This window comes from Brassica napus, chromosome C4 (assembly GCF_020379485.1).
Source record: "Brassica napus cultivar Da-Ae chromosome C4, Da-Ae, whole genome shotgun sequence".
NCBI lineage: Eukaryota > Viridiplantae > Streptophyta > Magnoliopsida > Brassicales > Brassicaceae > Brassica > Brassica napus.
In genome coordinates this window covers 61129591-61154293 of record NC_063447.1, presented here as the reverse complement: position 1 = coordinate 61154293, position 24703 = coordinate 61129591, and the positions used below count along the sequence as shown (strand labels likewise).

The 24703-nt window shown below is 32.8% G+C and overlaps 5 protein-coding genes and 1 pseudogene across 8 annotated transcripts; 4 read left to right on the top strand and 2 right to left on the bottom strand.

Moving 5' to 3' along the window:
• Positions 1–52: 52 nt before the first annotated feature.
• Positions 53–9910, top strand: LOC106392406 (transcription factor JUNGBRUNNEN 1). Its single transcript, XM_013833227.3, has 4 exons — positions 53–410; positions 5566–8324; positions 8573–8847; positions 9407–9910. The coding sequence occupies exons 2-4, from the start codon at positions 8141–8143 to the stop codon at positions 9779–9781; spliced, it is 834 nt and encodes a 277-aa protein (XP_013688681.1). The 5' UTR covers positions 53–410; positions 5566–8140; the 3' UTR covers positions 9782–9910.
• A 498-nt stretch (positions 9911–10408) lies between these two features.
• LOC106391707 lies at positions 10409–11572 on the bottom strand. Its single transcript, XM_013832408.3, has 3 exons — positions 11328–11572; positions 11165–11230; positions 10409–10754 (listed from the first exon to the last, which is right to left on the bottom strand). Exons 1-3 carry the CDS (start codon positions 11503–11505, stop codon positions 10450–10452), a joined length of 549 nt encoding a protein of 182 aa, XP_013687862.1. The 5' UTR covers positions 11506–11572; the 3' UTR covers positions 10409–10449.
• LOC106391784 lies at positions 10409–14336 on the bottom strand. Of its 4 annotated transcripts, none has more exons than XM_013832486.3 (11): positions 14196–14336; positions 13940–14103; positions 13508–13847; positions 13243–13431; positions 13068–13159; positions 12927–12986; positions 12781–12850; positions 12502–12705; positions 11328–12419; positions 11165–11230; positions 10409–10754 (listed from the first exon to the last, which is right to left on the bottom strand). In XM_013832486.3, exons 2-9 carry the CDS (start codon positions 14077–14079, stop codon positions 12021–12023), a joined length of 1494 nt encoding a protein of 497 aa, XP_013687940.1. In that variant the 5' UTR covers positions 14080–14103; positions 14196–14336; the 3' UTR covers positions 10409–10754; positions 11165–11230; positions 11328–12020. The 4 variants fall into 4 exon arrangements, with proteins under 4 accessions (XP_013687940.1, XP_013687943.1, XP_013687941.1 ...); XM_013832489.3 differs by having other exon boundaries at positions 13949–14103; XM_013832487.3 differs by having other exon boundaries at positions 13940–14108; positions 14196–14298.
• Positions 14337–14586: 250 nt separating this feature from the next.
• On the top strand, positions 14587–15700 carry LOC106394140 (annotated as a pseudogene).
• Positions 15701–16721: 1021 nt separating this feature from the next.
• Positions 16722–18085, top strand: LOC111211974 (putative defensin-like protein 55). Its single transcript, XM_022713329.2, has 3 exons — positions 16722–16877; positions 17031–17078; positions 17800–18085. The coding sequence occupies exons 1-3, from the start codon at positions 16787–16789 to the stop codon at positions 17943–17945; spliced, it is 285 nt and encodes a 94-aa protein (XP_022569050.1). The 5' UTR covers positions 16722–16786; the 3' UTR covers positions 17946–18085.
• Positions 18086–18437: 352 nt separating this feature from the next.
• LOC111211989 (putative defensin-like protein 57) lies at positions 18438–19619 on the top strand. Its single transcript, XM_022713349.2, has 2 exons — positions 18438–18495; positions 19298–19619. The coding sequence occupies exons 1-2, from the start codon at positions 18438–18440 to the stop codon at positions 19438–19440; spliced, it is 201 nt and encodes a 66-aa protein (XP_022569070.1). The 3' UTR covers positions 19441–19619.
• Positions 19620–24703: the final 5084 nt, after the last annotated feature.

Genomic DNA, 24703 nt, shown 5'->3' with positions numbered 1-24703 from the left:
TTTGTCAAATCACAACTCCTATGACTTCTTTCTCTGCACATGATTTGTGTAAGATGACGTTTTATTCTTCACTATCCAACAAGTTAAATTACGTTTTTTTGTCATAAACGATGTAAATTAAGGTCGGATTGTTATCAGAGTTCAATGTTCTACTGAATTTGAAGCAGAAGTCTCAAGAAATTGTCGGGGAAAAAACTCTGGTAACCTTTATATTTTTATACCATTCACCTAAAGGATAAAAACTAGTGTTTCTCTATTGATTCATAACTTCATATCGTTTTGCAATTAATTATGTTGTCGTAATACCAATTAATCGTGGACCGTCGTGCCTACTGGTAATGGACCACATCCCCACCGGAGTCTCGGATTCTATTTCCAACATCAGCACATTAGCTATAGGGTGTTGATTGGTAAGAGCCGTGATTTCAATTTTTGGTTGTAAAAATATTGCTGCAATATTTTTGTTTTGGTTTTAGATTTTTAAATTTTAAAAGCTTTTAAATTTAGACTGTAGGTATTTGTCTCTGCAGAACAATTATAAAGACATGATTTTAAAAAAATGCTCTAGACTTTAAAAAAGAGCTGTGAATTAAAAAAAAAATACAATCAAGATTGATGTAGATTTAGAGTTGTAAGTATTATTGTGGATGTAGAGAACATCTACGGCAGTAGCCAAATACTTTATGAATTTTGTTTGTCTTTAGCAAATGCATATCATTTTCTCTTAATCGTACCGTGAACATAAAATCTTAATCACTCTCTAGCAACATGATTTCAAAATTTCTTCCATTTATTAAGATTGAGAGAAGATATGCTTTCTAATTCATGAAACAAGGAGAATATATTGGATAATAGTTGTGAAACCCTAAGAGAAAATGAAAGAAGCTAACTACTATAGTAATAAGGAATATATTTTATATTTGAATATATATCTATATATCGTAAATTCGTAATACAATTCAAACTTGTGATATCCAAATAAACGACCGATAATAATAAATTTTTTTTATTGAATTGAATGTTGAATTTATTCAAATCAAAAGCCTTTGGTTTACATAAGTGCATCATATTTTGAAAGCATAAAAACAAACTGTGCTAAAAGACTTTATACATTTCTATATGCCTATATCTCTTGTGGCGAACCAAAACCTTAATCCTTCTTCATACTTGTTATCTCCCATTCTTTAAATTGTTGTGAATCTGTTTCTGATATTCTTATCCAGTAGATGAACAATTCTCTGTACTGAAGATAGTTGAGTCCCGATAGTTGTGAATCGGCCTGTAGTCTTTCATCATCCTTGCTTTTCCTTCTTTGGTATTAGAGCCAAGACAGTTGAGTTGAGACCCTTTGGCAAGAACCCTTAGATGAAAAAATACTGAATTGCTATTGTAACATCCTTCCCTATGACCGCCCATGCTTCCTTAAAGAACTCCAAAGTTAGACCATCTGGACCAGGATACTTGTTGCTCGGCATTTTGAATATTATATATTTAACCTCCTCCTCTGTAACTTCTCTCTCCAGCAGAACTCTATAATCCTCACTGCATTTAAATTTAAATAGCTCCTCCAACCTTTCTTTTGTTGTTCCTTCGTAATCTGGAGGATTATGGTTTAAGAATCCATGGAAAAACCTCTCAGCTTCTCTCTTCACGTCATCACCTTCCACAACTGTCCCATCTTCACATAAGATTTTTCTAATTGAGTTCTGAATTTCTCTAATTTTAATTATGGAATACTCTATTATTCCCATCTCCCACTTATAACCAGTGTAATTTAGATCTTTGTTTGTTCAGATCCTCCTCCAAATCAGCCAGCTTCTTCCATTTTTCATATGCTAAACCCTTCTCCTTAATAGCTTCAGGCGTCGGATTTAGCATTGTTTGCTTCTGTTTCTCGCAGAGACTCAAATAAGATTCCTTGGTTCTCTTGTATAATGTTCCCAGCTTCTCTTTACTCAACAGTCTTAGAGGTTGGTTAAGCCCCTTTAAATTTTTTGTGAGTCTGAACATGGCTGATGTAGAATGAAAGAGCGGCGCATAATGACTCCACTATGTCTCTAGAAGCGGAATGAACTCAGGCATTTTGGTTATAGCGTTTGTGAATTTAAAAGTCTTCCTCTTCCTCCTCTCCCCTTCTTTAAATTGGATTCTACGTCTTAGATTATCAGAGTAACCTCCAGCTTTAAATATACTATAAATCCTTGAGTGCTGTTGCATTCATTCTTCATTAATAAGAACTCTATCCAGCTTCTTGCAGATAATTCCTTCTTCTCCTTTATTACATCAGGTATGTAGAGGACCTTGATAGCTCATATCAACAAGATTACAATGCTTCACCACTGATTGAAATCTCTCATACCTGTCGGCATATTTGTTGGTGTGCCAAAAATTGAGTGCTCATTACTCTCCAAAATTTCGTCGAAATCCCCCATGATTTATGGCGAAAAAGACTAGAATCCTTATGATTCTTTATATCTTCCCATAAAATTCTCATTTCCTCTACTGTATTCAAAGCATAAACAAAAGAGCAGAAAAATTATTCATCACTATCTTCCATCTTCACTGAACATGTTATAATTTGGCTACACTTGAAAACCGGAGTAAGCCTCACCTTCACTCTCCACATTACCCATATTCTCCCATGCGGATTGTATTCATAATTTGAAAGAACATTCCAATCTCTAAACCCCTCCATATACATTTTATTTGCCTTTTTTTCTTTTACTCTAGTTTCAATTAGACATCAAAACCAAGCATCAATTCCTCTTAACCATTTATGTACGACGTTATGTTTTGTTGATTGATTAAATCCTCGTACGTTCCAAAAGAAGCTTGTCATTGAGTATTCTTGCGGACACATTTCCTGGCCTTCTTGCTAGGATTATTATCCTTCGCTTTCTGGACAGATGTATCCGACAAGAACCTATGATTATTCTTTGACGTACGTGGTAAATATTGTCTTATCAGCTCTTCTTGCTCAATTTCTTCTTCCTCTTCATCAGCTTCCCCAATCCCCTCTTCTTCCTCAATTTCTCCTGGTTCTAGTTTTGTCTTCTCTATATTTTTATTCACCTCCGTTCCTTTTCCTTTATTCATTATCTTTATCTCTCCTGATCCTTCTAACTCTTCCTTATCATCAACTCCCCTATCATCCAAGATGCTCAAAGCTGAGAACCTTGATGGAGTGATTTTTACTTGACCATACTCCATTTCCTTTTGCTTCCCAGAACTTCTTCCAACTTTATTCGGATTGAACCATCCCTGATTTTTCTCTCCTCATGCATCCTTGTTTAATTCTACTTCCTATTCTTTTTTTCTCATTACTTTTTGATCTCATGTCTTCCTCATTCTTCTTTTTAGATCACGATCCTTCCATTCTTGTATTTTCATGTGCCATGTCCTCTTTTTTCTTAATACATACCTTTTCCAAATGACCACATTTCCCACAATCAGTACTTCTTAGAGGGAGCCATGGATAAATGAATTCAATATTAACCGGCTTCCCCTGTATCTTGAAGTTAATCATCCTTGGCAACTCCTTAGTAAGATCAGCTTTCACAAATATTTTTGCAATCTCAAAAGTTGAGCAAGCTGCTATTTATGGACGCAGCCTAACTGGAAATCCCACAACACTTGTAATGAAACTGAGACATTCCCAAGAGAACATGTTCATAGGCACATTCTTCAGATGCACCCATAGCGGTACTGATTCCTCCTCTGCTGGTGTCGCTTCAATGTTTGGCTGCCATTTTGAAACCACCATAGGTATGTTTGCAATACTCCACATTCCACGCCTCAAGATCCGTTCCTTTGCTGAGTTGTTTGTTACTTTGAACTTCATCATTTTAGAACTCATCTCATACACCTCAATCTTATGCGATGAGTCTCCAAATTTCCAGATCTTGTTTAGAATAACATGTACCTTCGCTACATGTGGTGCTTCCTCCAAAAATTTGCCGATAAGGAAATCCTCCCATAGAGGCGATGATTCCTCAATCACTTCCGCCGGAACCTCCACTATTTGTTCCCCTTCCATTTCCGAGAGATGTAGTTCGTATTTCTTCAAAACCTTCTTTTCATGTGCTACTGAAACCCACGAGTTACCCAATCGAGCAGGAGGATCTGGTATCCCCCAGTGACTCTTGAGAGCCCATCATCACCGCCGTAGATCGTGCGACAGTGGAAGAAACCCAAGAGATCGAGAATCGATAATCGCCTCAAAATCGTATTTTTTCTAAAACAGTGTGTTTTTTCACACGCTTGAATTAATATCATAACATAACATATTAACATATAAAATAGTGTAAGTGGTCTACTCCGTCCTTGTGACAAAAAAAAAGGTCTACTCCGTCCATTGTTGTCTCGAAGTGCAACACTGATGGAGCAGCAAGAAGGATATACGCATGTGGAAGCGGATTGTGCTAGGTTTTGAGCTAGGAACCTCTCAGAGAGCTCTGAGATCTGGTTTGGAACTAAATTAAGCAATATTAAGGCAGTCCTCAAGTTTTCAAATAGAAAGTTAGTGTCAAATGGGCAATGGAGAGTGCGATGAAGCTCTGGGAGTCACTCATGTTGTGTTTGAGACGCATGCCGAAGATGATATATAATCAATCAAGTCACCGGAACTATGGCCTTCTATAATGGTTATTGTCCAAGATAACATATGTGACAATTCACCACCAGTCGAATTAGCCTTATAAATTATGGCCAGTCATCGTAAAGGTACTCGTATAAAATTCATCTAGGTTTTACAACAATGGTTTTGACGTAATGGGCCTATGGGTGAAGCTTATTAACGTAAGCTAATTATAGGAAAGGGCCCAATATCTTGGGGAAAACGTAAAGGTACTTGTATATACCAACGGCTAACGTTTCTTATGTTATAACTTGCCGTCTTTCTAGTTTTGATTGTTGTTTAGTTTTTCTGTGTTCGAGTATGAACATACTCTTTATAGAAACCTGATACTGACAGATCCCATTCAGTGTTTGTCTGTTTTTCATGTCGAAGAAATTCAAAAAAGTCATGGAGTTGAAAATTTGGATATTATGTTTCTTTGACTCTCTTCCTCCTTTGAAAAGTTATTAGTTATTTTGATTTTTTTAAATCTTATTTATTTATTTATTTATTTATTTATTTTGCCCAAGACGATCAATGTATTCGTACTAAGATTGTTGCAGGCACCTTCTATTATTTGTATCTTTTATTGAAAATTTATGATAATATTCAACAGTCAAATTGTAGACTTTGAATGTTATATTCAAATGGCAGCAAAGCTAAGTTATTGTCTGTCCTTTAAGTTAACTTTGATAATTTATTTCTCCTAGCTGTCGTTTTAACCTTCATCTGGGGCGGATCGCAACCAACCCTTATAATTTTTTTTTCTGTATTATACATACGTAGTGGCTAATCACAAATAATTAAGATCATGCATACGTCATATTTACTTCACGCATGTTTACAACTGATAACTAAGTTTTGTGACAAATCAGAAAATTAAGATTGTTCTCATATTTGTTGTCGATAGAAATGTCATCAAGTTGAACTGGTTTTTAATGTGTTTGTAGATGATTATCACTAGCTTATTTGGTGGGGAAGCAACTCTTTCGTATCTAGGATTTTTCTTCTCTCTTCATATAGTATGAACTGGGATTGAACTCAACATATCAAGTCAGAGATTAAGAAGATGGTCCATGTCTGGATATGTGAGTAGATAGGTGATTAATGATCAGTTTGTCGTATTTCTTCCTCTCAAGAAAACTCTTGTGGGTTTGTCCACCACACATACTAATTATTGAATATTTGGATTATAACAAAAAAGTAGGTACATCAAACTTTCTTTATCTATGTAGCAAACACTTTGGAATGCAGAATTTGATGATAGGAGAATTGTTATTATTCAATACATTTGGTTACCGTCCACGTTTGTGTTTGGCTCCCCGGCTATTAAAATAGTTGAGTCTACATATGAAGCATATTTAAAAGTTAGCTGTTGGTTCGTATGAGTGCGTATCTTATTTTTAAATATATTTTACATCTTTTCGACAGTTTGGAAATCTGGAGTATGGTCATACCACGTGAATCACCTATACGTATACATATTGAACTTACGGTTTTATTGATAACGTAATATAATCACTGTGTATATATACGTAACAACTATGAATAACGACATGTTTGAATTTCGATAATATTACATCATACTATATTATTTTCTTTTTGTCAGAAATATTAAATCATATATAACTAGTTTTTTATCGTATCATATATATATATATTTAGTTGCAATCAACAATCTAATTATTTTCCATTTTCCCTGGACTTTTCTGCATACCAACAAAGACGACATCCACATTTAAGTTATAAACTGTCCACTCCACATAACACCTACGTTCGTACAGATAACTTCTCAACCAAATTCTACATAAATGTGTTCATACTATATATTATTTTACGTTTTTTTTCAATATAACGAATTATACAAAGGTTCTGCATAAAAAAAACATTTGCAAAAAATTCACTAATGTCTAGGCTTATTTTATTTTTACTTAATTTTTATTTTAATAATTTTATCTTTCATGAACTATTTTGAAAAAATATCTTTTAATGTTAATTAAATATATCTTTATATATTTATCAGTCACCTTTATATATATATTTTACATACACATACATGTAAATATCGGCACGAATCAGATATCTGGAGGTTTGAAAGTAATTGTGATCCGATTCCTTTTGTCTGAATAATTAATTATCCGATTTGATTTGATTCATAGCCATCCGGATATACGGTGTTCCGGATATCCGGAAAATTTTATATTTTTAACCGGATATCCGATTCGATCCGTAAAAAAAATAAAAAATAAAAATCTAAAATAATATAAAATAATAAAATATTATTACAAAAATAAAAAAATATTTACTTTTTGAATACTAATAGCTAATTTAATAAATTTAGTGAATAAAAATATTGGAAAACTTATTTAAAATATATTATTTGTATAACTTATATATATAATTCATTAAATATATGTATATATATAGCATATAACGAGTCAAATCGGATATTTGTTTTCAAAAAAATTAATATTTGTGATTTGTTTCGTTTTCTACAGATATTACATATTAGTATTTGCTTTGCTTCGTAGAATTACTGATATCCAGATTTTCTGTTCGAATCGAAAATGATAACCAATTGAATCAAAATTTACGGATATTTTGCCTCGCCCTACATACATGTGTACATTGATGTGAACACATATATAACTAAATATTCACTAAAAATGAGGATTCTAATTTTCTTGGAAGCTGGTATATTCTTTTTTTAATGTTTCCTTTTACCATCGACCAAATTCTAATGAGATGATTTGTTTTAATAATTTTTTTTTCTTTTTCTTCAGTTATTATCTAGATTTGATTTGATTTTTCATGCATTTATAAATTATAATATGAAATCATTTGTTCGACATCAGGACTGTCTAAAATTCATATAACATGGAACCAAACAAATAATAATAGATTTTGGTTATCATTGAAAAAATAAAAAACCTCAAGCATTTTAACCCAATAAACAAAATAAATATTGATTCAGAACGATAGTTATATTTTAGTAGATTAAAAACAAAAAAAACTAAAATAAAACCGAACTGATATCAAAATTAAATAGACTTGATGTCTTCTTATCTTAAGAAATAACGAAATTAATAATTTCATCCCGCGCAAGGTGCAGATTATTATTTAGTGTGTGTATATAATACTTTCTCCGTTTTTAAATAAGTATCATTTTGACATTTTTCACACATATTAAAAAGGTGAAAAGCTTAATTAAGTTTCTATTGATTATACATGTTTGACCAATAATATTTCAGATAAATAAAATTATTTATAGATCAATGCATTTTGTAATTAATTTAAACTGAAAGTAAATAAAATTTGTATAGAAATTCTAAAGGGACAAGAAAAAATGTTAGAATGACATGTAATATAGGAAGTAATAGTCAAAGTCATTCGTAATTGACCGAGCACCAGTTGAACGCCACCAAATACTCATTATATTGATAACCATTTACCCTATATATATGTATGGAGAACCTTTATTCATAGAGACATGATTCGTGATATAAAGAGATCGATGTAGTGAATATGAGTGGTGAAGGTAAGGATCACGAAGAAGAAGATGAAGCAAAACTTCCTGGATTCAGGTTTCATCCCACTGACGAAGAGCTTTTAGGGTATTATCTTCGAAGAAAAGTAGAGAACAAACCCATCAAACTCGAACTTATCAAACAGATCGATATCTACAAGTTCGATCCTTGGGATCTTCCCAGTAAGTCTTTATACTGGATCACCCTCGTTTTCTCATTTCTTTCTCAAATCATAGGACACTAGTAACTACTAACTAGTGGTATCTTATATGTTCAGTAAGGATCAAAACGATACAAGAAAACAATTAATATACCTAATATATACATAATTAGGTAAAATAAATAATGCAGACACGTATATACATAATTTGTACTGTATCTTTCATGAAGGTGACATATTAATATGAACATTTATTGTGGATTTTATTAGGAGTAAGCAGCGTTGAGGAAAACGAGTGGTACTTCTTCTGCATGAGAGGCAGGAAATACAAGAATAGTGTTAGACCAAACCGAGTCACCGGTTCAGGTTTCTGGAAAGCCACCGGTATTGATAAACCGGTTTACTCCAATCTTGATTGCGTTGGCCTAAAGAAGTCTCTAGTTTACTATCTTGGTTCAGCCGGTAAGGGCTCTAAAACCAATTGGATGATGCATGAATTTCGCCTCCCATCTACCGCAAAATCTGAGTCACCAACTCAACAAGCAGTAAGTTTAATCCGATTTAAATTGTCCTGTGAGTAACTTAATAAATCGGTTTATGTAACCAAGAAGAGTATGCATCATGCTAAACCTCCATTTTTTAGTGCGATACTTTTCCTATATTCGTGGTGTTAAATGCTTTAAAAAGTCAGTCACGAATGCACATTTCCATACGATGTATTGATCACATATTCTTTTTCCTGAAAATGGGACCAACTTTTATTAAAATTTAATACTAGACTCCTGAAAGTTTTATATTTAACAATACAATCATGAGAAGAAATATCAGATTTTTTTAAAATACATGAAAATGTCCACAATAGACTAATTATTTGTTTCCTTTAATACCGTTTGATGGAATATACTTTGTGCTAAACTTTGGGTATAATAATGTGTCTATCAATCAAAATCATAATAATCATCCATTAGTTTAATGTACTTTTCTTTGAATTTTCTTTATAAAATTAAAAACCATAATATAAACGCATCATGCAATCATAAATTGCTTTCAGATATTACAGTTGAAAACTTTTTTGATGGTCCGTGACCCGTCTTGTTTTCACAGGAGGTGTGGACACTATGCAGAATCTTCAAACGAGTCACACATCATCGAAACCCAACCACCCTACAACCAAACCGTAGACCGGTTATCACCTTAACTGATTCATGTTCGAAGACAAGCAGCTTAGATTCCGATCACACTAGCCATCACGTCGTAGAATCCTTGTCCCACAAGCTACATGAGCCGCAGCGTCAGCCACAGACGCAGAATCCTTATTGGAACCAACTTACTACGGTTGGTTTCAATCAACCGACATATACTTGTCATGATAACAACTTGGTTAATCTCTGGAACATCAACGGTGAAGATTTCATCGGAGAACCAGCAAGTTGGGATGAACTTAGATCAGTTATAGATGGAAATACTAATCACTTGTAATAACTTTTCTATCTCCTAGTGTGGGAGATGTGTTTGATGCTGATTTTGTTCTCATTCAGAACCAACTCGGATCCTGTTTTTTTTCCTTCATGTTTTGATACTACTAATAATATTATATACATATCAATAGCCATGTTGTTCAATAAATATATATATATATATATATTAGTCTGAATCAATAAGAAGACAGCCTATAGAAGGAGAAATATGTTCTAACAGCAAAGAAAAACACAAATATAATCAGTTTCTGTGTTCATTTGACTCAATTCACAAAACAGTTGGATGAAACAATCTAACAAACCCAAAACTAGCTAATAAAAATTGTAGTGAAACTACTCGATTGCAGAATGATAAGCAATGGCAAGCCAAAAGCACTATAGAGGCTCACCAAATCTGTAACATAGACTGGGAAGTACATGAAGAAATATAATCACCAGGTAAAACTCATGAACTTCACTTATTATGTTTGAATGTTGGCTCATTGTCTTGTAACTTACTGTTTAGACTAATTTGGTTTACTATGCATTTGGAAAGAGTACACAAGCTAACACATGAAGATCCTATTGTCTTTCATTCTCTATGCTCTTCCTATTCAAATAACAAGTAACACATATATAGAACCAAGACTTGAAAGAAAGGATTATGTTCATCATTTATTGTACACATACTTAAGGAAAGAGTTGAACATAGCCAGTCAAAATAGCAATCCCAAGGATCAACAAAGGCGGAAGGATTACAAAGGCGCCGATGGTAGAAAAGAAAACAGAGTCATTCCTCTGAGAGACCTCGTTAAGGTAGCTTTGCCTCTTAATGTTCCTTTTCTGAGAAGTGGTTAAGAACTTAGGGCTCACTTTCTTCAAGTTCTTCCCCAAGGGAATGGTGAAGTCATCGTCTCTGTCACCAACAAGACTAGCCAATTGGTCACGCACTGTGAGTCCCCTCAAGCCACCACCACCACCATCACTCAAGTAACCTGATAATTCATGTAAAACCCTAATTGATTAAGAGTAAATAGTAACTAGGCTCAGTATCCAGCCTATTTTTCAATACCAAAATTATAATCTAAACATTTAAAAAAATCGAAATTCTGACACTATTTAACTAACAACTTTTTAACGATTCCTAGCTAAATTTGTTTAGTTTTACTGTATAAAACTCTCGATTTATTTTATTAATTCAATAACTAAACCCCCCCCCCCCCCCCCCCCCCAAGAATAAAAGTGTCATGTTTAATACTACCAAACATATGTTTCGATATTCAATTAATATTTAAACATTTAAAAACCCACCCAACTAAACTAACTATGTTTTGTAGTGAAAATTCTCTATTTATTTGATTAATTTAATAACTCAAGCCCTCAAGAATAAGTAGCAGGCGTGTACCGTCGCTGGTGGAAGTAAGCTGTTCGAGGAGATCTAACTGTGTGCGTACTGATGATGATGAAGAACCTTCAGTGAAGCGAATCGAACGGTTATCAGAAGAACTCAGTTTTTGACATAGGGAATCAAGAATCAAACAGCAGAGATCCTTGTCGGATCAGTTTACCTGAGGAAGAAGGATCGCTGTCGTTTTCGGTGACACCGCTTTGGCTACGGTCAGAACGGAGGCGAGGAGGAGAGAGCTGGAGAAGGAGGTGTCTCTGTTTTGATCGAGATGATGATGATGAAGAAGAAGGGTTCGAGATTGGGTGAAGAGAAGCGGGGAAGAGTTGCAAGGCCATCATCTGAGAAAGGCTCTCACGCTTTCGACTTCTTCTGAGATTCCAAGTTCCACTTCATTTTTTGTTTGAGAGGTCAAGAAAATTTTGAAATATTAATTTTGGAATGGAAAAATTAAGGAAATGTCTCCAATGCCCATCGAACCCGGGTTTCATAGACTAGACCATTATTTTGTGTGTATATGTTTTTATGGTCTGTTTGAGAATTCAACTATGGTTTGGTAAATAGACGTCAATAATAACACAAACTTTATGCAGAGACTTTTTTTTTTTTTAATTAGTAAAAGTAAACATTATTTCAATTTCCATCAGAGATATAAAAGCAAGCAATGTATTAATTGATGATGAGTTTAATACAAATCTTCTCTTTGACTCGGGTGAGAGTCATGGGAACCTGCTTGTAGACAGATGGCAAAGAGCCTGTCGAGTCTTTAGTGATGCAATCTTTGGATAATCAAATGTATTAACATTCTTTATTCGATTTCAAATATCATCAAGAGAACCAAACTTTTATTTGATTTTCAGTCCAAGAGAACGTAACCATTTGGATCATGTACTAACATTCTACTACTGCTACTAGTACCAGTGCGTTCTATATTCTGAGGAACTTTCTGGAAGACCTGCGCATGAGACTCAGCTTCTCTTTGAAACTTCTTGACCATTTCGTCAAGCTCTTGTTTTCTAATCTCCACGTTCTCTTCTGCCTCTGGCTCCTTGAGTCCAAGGTAGAGCAAAGCCCCGACCACTAAAACAAAACCTGAGAAGAAAAGAATGGCTGAGAAAAGTGCAAAGGCTTGTGGAGAATCTGCAGCTCCTGGTATGCCATCTACGTTTATCCCAAACAGACCGGTCACTATTGTCAGCAAAAGGCCAACTCCTCCAAAGATTCCTAGGTTGTGTGTAACCGTCAGGCTTCGATCCTAATCAAGTAAACAGATTAATTAAGTTAACTAATCAAGAAGACTTGGAGAGTTAATGTACTTGTGTTAATGTATTGTCTACCTGTAACCAAGCTCGAACGGTGTTTTGCATGACGTCTTGGATAGTGAATAAGCGGCCACGGACTGCTTCTTGTTCATTGATCATATTGCGTGTGCTCTTTCTTATTCCTTCAAGCAAGTCTTTTGCTGTGTTGCCTTTTAGTTGCTGAAGCAGCTCGAACACAATCTCTTCTCTTGCATGAAGCGACCATTTCACTCGTATGACCTGATACATAGATATCAAAGACAAATGATGATCTAATCTCCTCCATGGTGACCAAACAAGGAAGAAAGTATTTACCTGGGTGGAAAGCCTTCTGATTTCTTGATTCAAGATTATAGTAAACAGATTTAGATCCTCGTACATTCTCCTGATTTCATGAAATAGAGGGTTGAGGAGTTGTTAAAGCAATAGTGTAAGATAAAGAGTAGGTTAAGTTGAAGTACTTGTTCATAAACATCAACTCAACTTCGTCTGCTGCACCAAATATATACTTCCTAAATAGCCTACATCAAAGAGATTATGGCTATCATTCATCAACCATCACAGGGGGTGAAGAATACTTTAGATCCAGGGAAGACAGTTACCTATCATCCCAGCGAGCAAGGCGGCATGCAAGATGCGCTATAAGTTCATGTATGGTTCTTGGAATGCAGGCTCCACCAGCAATTAGCATTTCCTGGTTAAGACAGTACAATGCATCAGAGCTTAAGACCAACAAAGATAAGACCAAGACGACTGATTCAGATGAGACGAACGAACCTGCACTTCTGTAATGCCTAACACACTAATGTTCGAAGCAAACCCCTTAACATGTAACGCAGTCACTACAAAATTCTGCGACTGCCATGACCTCAAGACAATGGGAATGTCATCTTCTTCTATAAAAGGATCACCAGCTGATTGCCCCAACAGCTCAAACAACAGCCCACCAGCAACTCTAACCGGAACCTATCAACCACATAACAACAAATTTTAATCTACCACAGCTACAAAACCGAAACACAATCCACAAACTTGATGTTACCTCATAAAAAATATGTTTCATCCGTTCACTAATCAACTTGCTCTCGTCCCTTAGAGCCACGCTAACAGCCGGATGCAACCACTGCGCGTTACGCAGCCACAAAGCAACACCTTGATGGCTAGCATCAACGTGGCACCACCACGTGGGACCCGCGAGTGGTCGGTCCCAGTAAGGAGCAGCCAGCTCAGCAACCGTTGCATGATCTACATCAACGTTCTGCACTGACCAATCACCATCAACCTTCACAGTCTGAACAAGCTCAGAGAGCCTATCCCAACCAATTGCTCGCCAGTGACTCCTTGAGTGCTCTTCTTCTTCTTCTTTAAATTCATGTTTCTTGCTATCACAATAACAACAACAACAACAACACTGTTCACAGTTAGTTAAAGAGTTTAAGCAAAAAAAAAAAAAAAACTGATAAAAGTTAGTAACTTTTGATACGTTAGAGTATAAAGAGCATCTCCTCGGTGAAGAGCGCTTCTCGTGTCGAACTTGGCTGTCTTGCGACGACCTTGATGAAACTCGAAAGCGCAGATAAGACCATCCGTCCAGAGGTTGTGATTCGCATTCATAGCTTCAATCAAGTTTCATACTTTCTGTACTTACAAAAAAAAATAAACAGCAGAGATCTCAGAATAGAGAACTGAAAGCAATAGAGAGAAGGAGGAGGCGAAGTTAACAAGTATACTCGAAGCAAAAGCAGCTCAATTCGCCTGAGAACTTAGCACCGATTCAAGTTGAATCAGAGACGGAGAGAGATAGCTATGTGGCAGTCGAGGTGGGGAAGACGAAGGCGAGAAGAGACCAAACAAATATACACGTGTATCACACGTGTGTTACCATATTTGGGCTTTATTAGACTTGGCCCAAAATTAGATTCTCTTAAATTTTTCTATTTTGTAATTTTGACATTATTTATTAATTTATTACAAAGTACAAAAATATTACAATACACAGTTTTAAAAGAGAATTTTCTTAGGATAGCCTCATTTAGTTTGTTTTTACAAAAATAACCGTTAATAAAGAAAAGAAAAATTTTCTATGATTATCTTTTTTTTAAATCTTTGTCACAAAAATAATTTTTTTTTAAGTCCAAGAACAAACCAAAACCATCGATCATTGTGACTCAAGACAGTCCAAACTCCCTTAGAGCTCATGCCCTTGAGATCAGCTCAGGTAATGACATCTGTGAGACTCTATCAGACTTTGCTAGAAGGAAGCAGAGAGGAATCTGCATACTAAGTGCCAATGGTTGTGTGACCAATGTGACATTAAGGCAGCCAGCTTCATCAGGAGTTATTGTTACATTACATGGACATTTTGAAATCCTCTCATTGCTTGGTTCAATCTTGCCTCCACCATCACCGGTTGGTATAACCGGTTTGACCATTTACTTAGCCGGGCCCCAAGGACAGGTTGTTGGTGGTGGAGTGGTTGGTGGGCTAATAGCATCTGGTCCTGTTGTTCTCATGGTTATAGTCTTCCTCTGGATGATGATGAAGCTGCCTCTATGCAGAACCAGCAGTACTATCATAACGGAAGATCTCATCCTTTAGAACATTCATAGATTGCCTCAAAACTTGCTCACTAATGGACACTCTGATTCTGATATTTACTCGTGGGGTCCTGCACAGCGTGCCATGTCCAAACCTTAATAGTAGTAGAACAAGATGACTACTATTATTTTTACATGTGAATTGTGAAGAGTCTTACAAACTGGTGATTTCTTATGTTTATGATTGTCTACTTCCATGAACAAATGCAAAAGCTCCATGTTAGTTTTACAGCTTGTCCAAATAATTGCCATTGACATCAATATTCATGAATCAAGTTATTCAAGATGACGAACAACAGTGGTTTATTGATTGAAATACATAAACCTGAATATCGTCCCTCATCTGAACTTCATGGTTCATCATATGGAAGAACCATGTTCTGACATTTTAGTGCTGCCGAAAATCATGTCAATCATTGGTTAAAAAAAAAAAAAAAAAACCAATGTGGAAGTCATATGTACTGAAATAGCTGGTATTGTTATTGGGAGAGCTGATCATCATAATTAGGTAACTAAATTTAATAGACCATTTCCTATATATTATTTATAAAGTAATTTTACACATGTCATTTTTACAATCAATTTCACTAAAAAATGTGACATGTCACACTAAAAAATGATATGGCTTATGGCTTAATGTGGCATGGACAAGAACATTTAATGTTGATTTATATTTTTATTAAACTTTTTAGAATATGATAATAAACAATTCATCATTATTAAAGTAGATCTATTCAAACTTAATATTAAATAATATAATAATAGAAATATAACAAGATTCTATAATTTCAAAATATATATTTTATAATCATAAATTTATTACTAAAAAATATTTTCAACATTTTATACAATTGTTTCTAAAAATTATAAATTTTAATCATAATACCATTTGTTTCCTTTTTTTTTGTAACAGACCATTTGTTTTCTTTTGATATCTAAAATTTTAAGATAATACTGTTTAGTATTAAATTTTTTCTTAACTATAAAAGGTGATTTAATATATTTAGACACACAGTTAATAGATAAAAATCTGTCTAAGATTATAATTTTAAATACATACATATCTATTCTTAAATATAATTAAAATAAAACAAAATTATTTATTTATCTTTATTTATATTTAATTAAATTAAAAAAAAATGTTGGTACAAAATAATAAAATCTAAAATATTAATAAAATTTTACTTTTAAATATAATTTAATTTTAAATTTTACTGATGCACATTGTGCTAAAACACCTAGTAATATGATATATAGTGTAGACAAACAAAAGATATTTAATTGTTACCAAAATAATTCTTAGACCATTAAAATGTTGACCCAACAATGGTTTGGCACTAAGAAAATATTGACCCGACAACTAATATAGTATATGCTAGTATTTTTATGACAAATAATAATGTATAGATATCTAGTCATGATCTAAAATTTTCTAACATTAAATTGTAGTAACTGTAATATTTTAGTCAAAGATAAAAAAAAATGGCTAATTTGTATTATTATAGTTGAAATATATTTTCTATTTTGTTAAAAATGAAAATCTCTCTTGGATTCTTGACTTTTTCTTTTGACATGTGTAGAATTCTAAGATTTTTTTCTGAGCTTTTTCGATGATGAACATATCTCTTAATAAACAAAATCTGTAGAAATTGAAGACACTACTTTTGTATAAATAAAGCATTTCGACTTCTTCTTTTTTCACAACAAAATTGACAGAGAAAATAATGAAGATCAGACAAACTTTTGTGATGTTTTTCCTTGTAGTAGTATTAGCAACGTCGTCGTTGTCCAACTCCAACGTTTTCGCATCACGGGGTATGTTGTAAATTGTTCATTGTTCATCTCTCTTTTGATCATTTTTAAAAGTAACTTTCTGAATGTTTCGTTTTTAAAAATTTTACAACATAATTAACATTAAGAAATAAATCATGAATACCACAAAAACTTGTCTGATATTATTTTTTGTAGTGATGTGGGCAAATCCATTGTCCAATTCCACCGTACTGGCTTCACCGGGTATGTTTTAGTTATATAATATATCTGGTCATTCTAAAGATAAGTGATTATTTACATATATTATTTAGAGAAAAAAAAATGAGAAAAAGACAAAAATAGCACTAAATCAAATTTATGTTCCCAAACTAGCACTTAAAGTCAAAAGTCACAAAAATAGCACTTAATGTTTTATCAAAAGTCACAAACTTAGGGTTTAGAGTTAAAGGGTGGAGTTTAGGATTTAGGGTTTAGGGTTTAGAGTTTAGAGTTTAGGATTTAGAGTTTAGAGTTTAGGATTTAGGGTTTAGGGTTTAGGGTTTAGAGTTTAGGGTTTAGGGTTTAGAGTTGAGAAAATGAGGTTTTGGGGATAAGATTTCAAATTTTGAAAAATAAAAAAATTAAAATTTTCAAAGGATAAACTTAGAAAGGTGCTATTTTGGTCATTTTAGTTTTTGAGTGCTATTTTTGTGATATAAACTTAGAAATGTGCTATTTTGGAGATTTGCCCAAAAAAAATTGTAAAACCGATTAATTAGATGCATGTACGTTTATGTCTATTTCCTTTAAAATTACAAGAGTATGCTCTTCGTACATCACATTCCGTTCTCAACTAAACATTTGGCAAAAGCCCTTTCTCAAAAAAAAAAAAAACATTTGGTTTCCCATTTCCCACAAATTTATTTTTTGAATACATTTATTTCATATTTGATTTCCCTTAACATAAGTTGAACATGTGTTGCAGGCGTCGAGGCAACGCCATCTCAGATTCACATTTGCTATAAACCTTGTACAAAAACTTACGGTGTTTATCCATGCTACGATGACTGCCTAAGCAAAAATTTTGATGATGGAAATTGTGAATATAATGGACTTTGTTGCTGCACATAATGATAAAAAGTCGTCATCCCAAATGGTTGGCAATCCTTGGTTATGAGTAAACTGGCAAATTCGAGCGTTTATGCTTTGGTTATGCTTTTTTAGTAGCAGATTCATGTAAACCGTTTAATGAAATAAAACTTATTTTATTATATCATCGCTTAGCATCAGCAATGTGGATCTCGCGAGGCTTAAGAATTCGAAAGGAGCCTTGTTTCCTATGGCGTAAGCAAACGCTTCATGACTTTCTTGTAAACTGGCAATTTGAAAGCTTAAGTTATCCTTTTCTAATATCAGATTTACATATTTTGTTCAATGAAATAATACTAATTTCATTTTACTATAGTTTTCATGGCTTTAGTTATTTTGCTTGACGATTGTGTTTTTCACAAACTAAAACTAGTATCAAACTTGTGCGATGCAAATCCCATCTCCAAAGAATCTACTGTAACCAAAAGAAAGAAAGTAAGATAACTGATTAACTGAAACATGAAAATCAAGAAAATGTCAGAAACATGCATGAAATCAAGAAAACGCCAGAAGAAGAAGAAGCTGAAAATGGGTTTTGGGCTTAGAGACAGAGAAAGAAACGAGAGATTTGATGTATGACCCTTCAGATTTATGAAACTAAACTCCAAGAAACAAAAGAACCATCACTTGTCTTCTTCCACCACTGAGAAACAAATCTGAGGTTCTGCTATAGATAAAAAGAAACATATACACGGATACAGCCAAAGCTATGTAGCAAAGTGATCCTCATGTGAAACCCAAGTGAATAACCATAGTATTTTTTCCAAGAGAAGAAGGAGAGTTCTCGAGCTGGTCGTCGTGATCAGCGTGTAAGTTTCGAGGGTGAAAAGAGGGACGGTGGATTTTGATGGACAAGGGTTGTGTTCGATATTGAGTTTTTGTGTTCTTTTTTCGAGTACACAGAACATCTATGGAGAAAGGAGAGTGAAGATAGATTTAGCGCATGATTAATAATCCAGATTCTGAGATTGAGATTTTTTTTTTTACTGAATGTTAAATTTATTATTCATCAAAAAACATTAGTACATCAAGTGTGGCTTTGTTTGAAATGAAAAAGGAAACTACTTCTACTCCTATTCCTTTAGCACTTTCTAAAGCTTCAAAACTTTCTATCACTTCCTATCACCTCATAGGAATATTTACATTCTCGTACCAAACCAAGAGATCGTCCAGACCTTAGTAAGATATATATATATATATATCTAAGTTTTTTTATGCCAGATAAATTCTATTTTTATGTTTATTTTTGAGGAGAATATTAAACTGAAATTTGTTTATTGTATTCTTATAATTCAAACATATGTGTACGACAATAAGTTGAACATGTGTTTCAGGCGTCGAGGCAACGACATCTAATGTGCACATTTGCTTTATACCTTGTTCACCAAGTTACGGAACTTACGAATGCCTCCATGACTGTCTCTACAAGCGTTATCATGATGGAAATTGTGTAAATGGGCGTTGCTGTTGCTCATAATGATTGAAAGCCGTCACATTTCTGGTTAGGCCTGGGCAAAATAACCGGAACCGAAGAACCGAACCGGAACCGAACCGAAATACCCGAAACTGGAACCGGGCCAATACCCTCAAATACCCGAACGGTCCCTATATTTTTATATCCGAAATAACCGAACCGAACCGAGAACCGAACGGGTACCCGAATATATAAAAATATTAATTATATATATATATAATATCACTAAATATATATTTTTAATTCAAAATTATCTGAAAATAGTTGAGGATAACTAAATTATTATAAAGTATCCAAACTACCCGAAAGTATCCGAAACTATCCAGATAGTTTTATCCGAAATATCCAAATTAATCCGAAATATCCAAAGTAATCCGAAATATCCAATTTTTTTATCTAAATCATCCTAATTATTTGATATTTTACCCTAAATAACCGATATTTTATCTAAATTATCCGAACTACCCGAACTATCCGAACCCGAACCGCATCCAAATGAGAACCGAACTTTTTCCGGATATTTTCCGGTTCCTACATTTACTATCTGAACCGAACCGAACCTGAAACTATCCGAACCGAACCCGAAACTATCCGAACCGAACCGAACCGAAAATAGGTCAAGTACTAAATGGATCCTCTAGCCCCTATCCAAACTACCCGAAACCCGAAATACCCGAACCGAACCGAACCGATACCCGAAATACCCAGGCCTATTTCTGGTAATATTTCGGGTAAACTGGCATTAAACGCTTGAGTTATGCTTTTCTAATATCAGAATTATGTATTATGTTCAATGAAATAAAACATTTTATTAGATCATCGCTTCCTTAATAAACTAGTATTAACTCCTAGCAAAAAAAACTTGTATTAACTTGCATGCAATTGCCAAATATACCAAGTATCATCGAATATGGTGAAAAACATAAGTATTGGAATATGTGAATAACATCGCAATATATATATATATATTAATTTATGTCATATGTACGGAGTAAAATTTAATACGGTGGAAACAATATAATCATGTTTAATTGATTTTAACATTAATAAATAGGTCAATACAGCCAGTACTTAAAATGTTTTCCATCATATGGTTTTTAAAGTTCAAATCAATTAAACCTGATTATGTTGTTTTCACCATATTAATTTTTATTTTGTACATGCGCCATGGTTATTCACATGGTCCAATACTTAAAATGTTTTCCATCGTATGGTTATTAAAGTTCAAATCAATTAAACCTCTGATTATGTAGTTTTCACCATATTAATTTTTTACTTTGTATATGCGGCATGGTTATTCACATTTTCCAATACTTAAAATGTTTTTACCATATTCTATGATATTTGACGTAGCTTGCAAAAAATTTCCTAAGTATTGGAATATGTTATTAACAATTTTTACATTAAGAAAAAAGGCAATATCACGAATGCGGCACTGGAATAAAAAAAAAAAAGGCAACTTTCATATGCGACGTTGATATCATTTTTCAAAAATACAACTAGACAAGCAGTGGAAGGTATGTATCACACGCAGTCCAATGGATTTGGAGCCGAGAAACATGGACTCCATCAGTTCTGGCCCTTTTAGACAAGTTATTCGGTGTGGTTTATTGAGCCTGAGTGTTGCTTACTTGTGTCATTGTGTGTTATACTAATTTTTCAACATTGTAAACAAACTGTTATTATACTCGATAAAAAGTAAATTTCATGATTCAAGTTAAATCTAAAATCTGTTACAATCAATTTTCCATGTTGACTTTTTATGCAGTGTTCCACTCTCTTTCTTTTAGGCTATTCTATATATTGTGTTTATGTTATGGTGAAATTAAAAATTATGAAAACTATTTAATACTTGAATTGTTGAATATTTGTTGTTTGATCATAAACACTTATATTAGGGGCCAATATTTTTTTTTGCTTCTAACAAATCTTAGAACCGGCTCTATAAGTGGGAATTCTGATGTCATTCAATATATAGTTTTTTATTTTATGATATGGGTAAAATGAATATGCTTCTAATCAGTCGATAACAATTATACCTCATGTCTAGACGACTGATCCATAGGTATCATTCCTTCTGGACAATTGGCCTTGCTCACTTGAGTTTCAGATGTCTTCCACTTGCTTTTCTTTTCTACTTGGACCGATTTTGGGACTTCTGATGGTCTTTTATGTTATTTTTGTTACAAAAAATTATTAGTTTCTTTTGGGGTTTTTGTTGTTTATAAAAAATACTATTGACCATAAAATTATAAACGTAGAAGGATTTATCAAAAAGAAAACCTGTAGTTTGTGGTTTTGTAGAAGTTCATGACTAAAGGCTAGTTGTTTATATATGTATATGCATTCAATATCCTTTTGATCCGAAGTCTGTAAGCAAAAAAGAAAGAAACGTATATATGTTAGTATAACTTTGATTGGATATGAAAGAACAAACAAAACGATTACTAAAGTAAATATCACCTTGGTCGGGGATCCAAGACCTAGCGACATGACCGCAAGAATCAGAATTATCGATCGCATCGCAACCTCTCTCCGCTCGGTCTCTCTTGAGTCTCCCTCTCTTTGCTCGGTCTTGCTCTCACCGCTCACTCTCTACCTCTCACCGCTCTCTACTCTCCCTCTCTGTGTGATCTCTATCTATTTCTCACTCTAAGCAAGATGAATCTCTCTCTCCCTCGCTCTTTTTTATTCCACATCCCGTGATGTATCTCTCTCTCTCTTCACAACTTTCTTTTTGTGTTTCTAACCATATTATGCATCTTCTTCGGTCTCTTCTTATTTTCCCGTTATCATTTAGTTATTTTTATTAAATTTTTGCTAATGTTTTTCTAATTTTTTTACATATTTTTGCTAAATATTTATTTCTCTCTTTAAATAGTAATGCAAAACATACAATCAAAAACAAAAAATTCATCTTAGAATTCTTTTCAATCATAATATTACCTTATTCACTATATTATTTGACTTAAATGCAAAACATTTTTTAAATCAAAGTTCTCACATGATCCGTTAATTATAATCTTTTCAATCTTCAAACCTTAATTATTTATAAAGCATATATGAACATTATAAGAGATAAGTAATTATTATGGATACGATTATATTTTATATGAATATGAAATCATTACATCGATTTCTATAAGTTTTTCTATATTCATTATTTTATGTAGTATATAATTATAAAAATAATTGATCAAACATTATTACACTTTCTGTATTTTTGAAAATTAGCTACTATTAATTATTATTTGTAATATCATTTAGGTTATTTGGCAAGTGATAGTAATCAGTTTTAGACTTGCCTTTTATTTTAGATATAATTAAAATAATTTAAAATTTTAAAAGTTTCATTCATTATATTATGTAGTTTATAAATATAAAAAAGAATTGATCAAACGTTAAATCAGTATTTGTAATATAATTTAGAGTATTTGGCAAGTGATAATAATTGAATATAGATTTTTATTTTAAATCTAAACTAAAATAAATAAAATTAAAAATTATCGATCAAGCAAATTATAAAAAAAATAGACTTCACAAATGACGACATGTAAGCAAAATTTACTTAAGTGACTTCCAGTTTAATATATAGGAGAATTTTTTATTTTTTATAAATGTTTATAAACTTATATAAATAATTTAAATTAAGATAAAATAATTTTGTAAGCCATGATAGATAATGTTATAAATGCTTTAATTTTTTTATAAATGACTTAAAAGACATATATGGACATTATAAAACATTAATAATTATTATAATTCTTTATATATGAATATAATGTTTTATATAAGAATATGAAATCATTATATTTATTTCTAGAAATTGTCTTTATTTTTGTTTTCTATTTAAAAAAACAATCTAAATTCTAGACATTATAAGACAAAATAAATGTTTGTTTTCTATTAAAAAAAAATCTAAATTCGATATTTAAAACATGAAATTTTTATTTCAGAATATAATATTATCCACAATTTAGTTACTTTTATTTATAAAACACAAAATAAAATTAGAATTTGTAAAGATTTTTTCTGAATTTTTTAAAAAATTTGAATTTCATTTGAAACTTATTAATATTTTTGACTAAAATAAATACAGTTTTTGTATTAAAAAGGACATAAATTTAAAATTTTGTGTGTTAAAATAAGTAAAATAATTAGTTAAGATATTAAAATGGGTTTTAAGAAATTTTCCCTTTATATATTAATAAGAAATGGACCAGGCCTATATAAGAAATAGTCAATGCCGAAATTAATGTGCAAATCGTAGAATATAGCCGTCATTAAATAGTTTCAATAAAAATAAAATAATGTAAATTATATGGAATTTTTTGCCTATTAACATCCCCCTGATACACATAAGATATTCTTGCAGGGGATGTAATATCTACTCACGTAATATTTTTATAAGCGGCAACTTGATATACGCAAGGTAACTCATGATCTACCTCCCCAATTGTTTTGGAAGGATTAATATTAATACTATTAAATCAATAGACTTGTGTTGAAAAACTTAGAGTAAGGTATATGCTATTCAGACCCATATATTCCATAAGTTTTGAGAGTAAGCAAATAAAAAAGTATTAGGAATACAGATTTATTACAAACAGGTTGGCATCGGCTAGATAACTAAACTCTCAAAAACCTGGTCTAACCATTTTTAAGATACTATGGTATGTTTAAGGGTTATACCAACTCGACCAAGCTAATTTTCCAAAAAATGTTTGTAGATCATTTTGTATGCACAATTCCACAGAAAAATGATGATTACTTCAAGGAAGGACTATTAAAAATCATTTTTGTATGAACACCTGCACACTATATGGCCAAAGCTGAGTCCTTTAGATTGATTACAGACACTATGACCTTAAGATATCAATATATCATACATTCTTACACGCATTTTAAACAGATTTACCTTTAATGTGTGATAGCTCATATGGTTGAAGAGACATTAAGATGTGGCCACAAACATGATATCAAATCCGTGCTTATCTATAACTGCAATAGCTCATATGGTTGAACAATGTATTCTTTTAGTGTTGTTATTATGTAAATAGGTGCACCGTGCACACACGTAAACACTTATATGGTGTCTGCATTGGATAAATAGGTGCAATAAACTATGTTAGATAATGATTGATATGGTGTCTGCATTGGATAATAAGAAGGGTCAAACCTCTTTGATCGTATTGCTAAATTACGTGAGTCAAACCAGTGTAATCGACTTGTACTATTTAATAACGATATATATGGTTCGAGTTCA